Source organism: Cyprinodon variegatus, unplaced genomic scaffold (assembly GCF_000732505.1).
Source record: "Cyprinodon variegatus isolate N-32 unplaced genomic scaffold, C_variegatus-1.0 Scaffold88, whole genome shotgun sequence".
NCBI lineage: Eukaryota > Metazoa > Chordata > Actinopteri > Cyprinodontiformes > Cyprinodontidae > Cyprinodon > Cyprinodon variegatus.
In genome coordinates this window covers 220,328-221,667 of record NW_015150541.1, presented here as the reverse complement: position 1 = coordinate 221,667, position 1,340 = coordinate 220,328, and the positions used below count along the sequence as shown (strand labels likewise).

The 1,340-nt window shown below is 34.6% G+C and overlaps 1 protein-coding gene across 1 annotated transcript in view; it reads left to right on the top strand.

Moving 5' to 3' along the window:
* LOC107083950 overlaps nucleotides 1-1,340 on the top strand; it is an 11,197-nt gene that overhangs the window by 4,499 nt on the left and 5,358 nt on the right. Inside the window, exon 2 of the mRNA XM_015373553.1 lies at nucleotides 33-228. Coding sequence (XP_015229039.1) covers nucleotides 33-228 — 196 coding nt within the window. The remainder of the gene's footprint in view (nucleotides 1-32; nucleotides 229-1,340) is intronic.

Below are 1,340 nucleotides of genomic sequence, written 5' to 3'. Positions count from 1 at the left end.
ATCTTAAAAAGATGTTTTTTATTTATTAACAGGCAGACTCCGCGTCTGAATCTGCCCTAGCCGCACAGAAGGCTGAATGTCCTTCAGGACCCTCCACAGCTGGACCCTCCACAGCCGGACCCTCCACAGCTGGACCCTCCACAGCTGGACCGTCCACAGCTGGACCCTCCACAGCTGGACCCTCCACAGCCGGACCCTCCACACCCAGTCCTCTGCGCATTGACCTCAGTAGGTTATTTTCTGAAGAATTTATAAATAGTAACAACACATACACTTATAAAACTGTATTCTACAATTTAAGCTGTGTTTGCAAGGAAAAATGTGACACATTAAGGTGCAACATTTTCTCTACAGCTAACAGGAGAGATTGCTTACAGGAGATTACTGTAAAAAAACACAGATACGGGTCAGGATGCACTTAAAACAACAATAACATCCGGGAATTTCAAACCTTCTGAGAGAAACCGGTTCTTCCAGCTCCCAAACAGCACCACACTACAAAAACAATCTAGAAATAAGTAAAAAAAAATCCTAATTTGAGCAGGTAAATCAGATGATTTGCCAGTAGAATTAGTATTTTTTACTTTTATAATAATATAATTAGATAATATGCACCTGAAATAAGACAATAAAATATTTTTTTCTTATTTTAAATGTAAATTGTTTTGTTCCATTTGCAAAGTGTCTCACTTACCTCCTCAGTACAAGAAAAAATGCACTTATTTTAAGAAAAAATTACTTATTGAGATTAAAATTTTTTGTAGTGCACAGATTTACTCCTTGAATTAGTTCCCGCCTTTTTAATTTTTTTTTAGTTAGGGATAGGAGGCAACTTTAAGTAGATAGGAAACTCATATTCTGTTTATAACCTACTTTAGACGATGAACTTCATCCTAAACTGGACACTGCAAAAAAACGTAAAATTTTAAAAATCCTGGATCTAGACAAAAAGTTTTTTTTTTATCCGGTTTTGGGATTTATTTAAAGACCCGATTCTGGTAAAACTTGCTCTAAAAATAAAAAAATAATTTTAACCAGTCTTTCCAAGTGCCTTTTTTTTTTACTGGAGTCAAAAAAATGTAAAATAAGAAAAAAAAAAAACACAACTTATTTTTTCATGAATAATGTTTACTTATCTTATTTAGAGGTTAAGAACATTTATTCCATTAGCAGAATATCTTCTTTACCTGCTCAAATGAAGAGAAAATACCCTCTTTTTAAGACATGTTAACTTTTTTAATTGTTTTTGCAGCATTCCGATAGATTACTACGGAGCCCCTCTGATGACATGGTCAAAAAAATTTTTTAATTGTGGCCACGAAGTAGTATTTCGCGGCCAC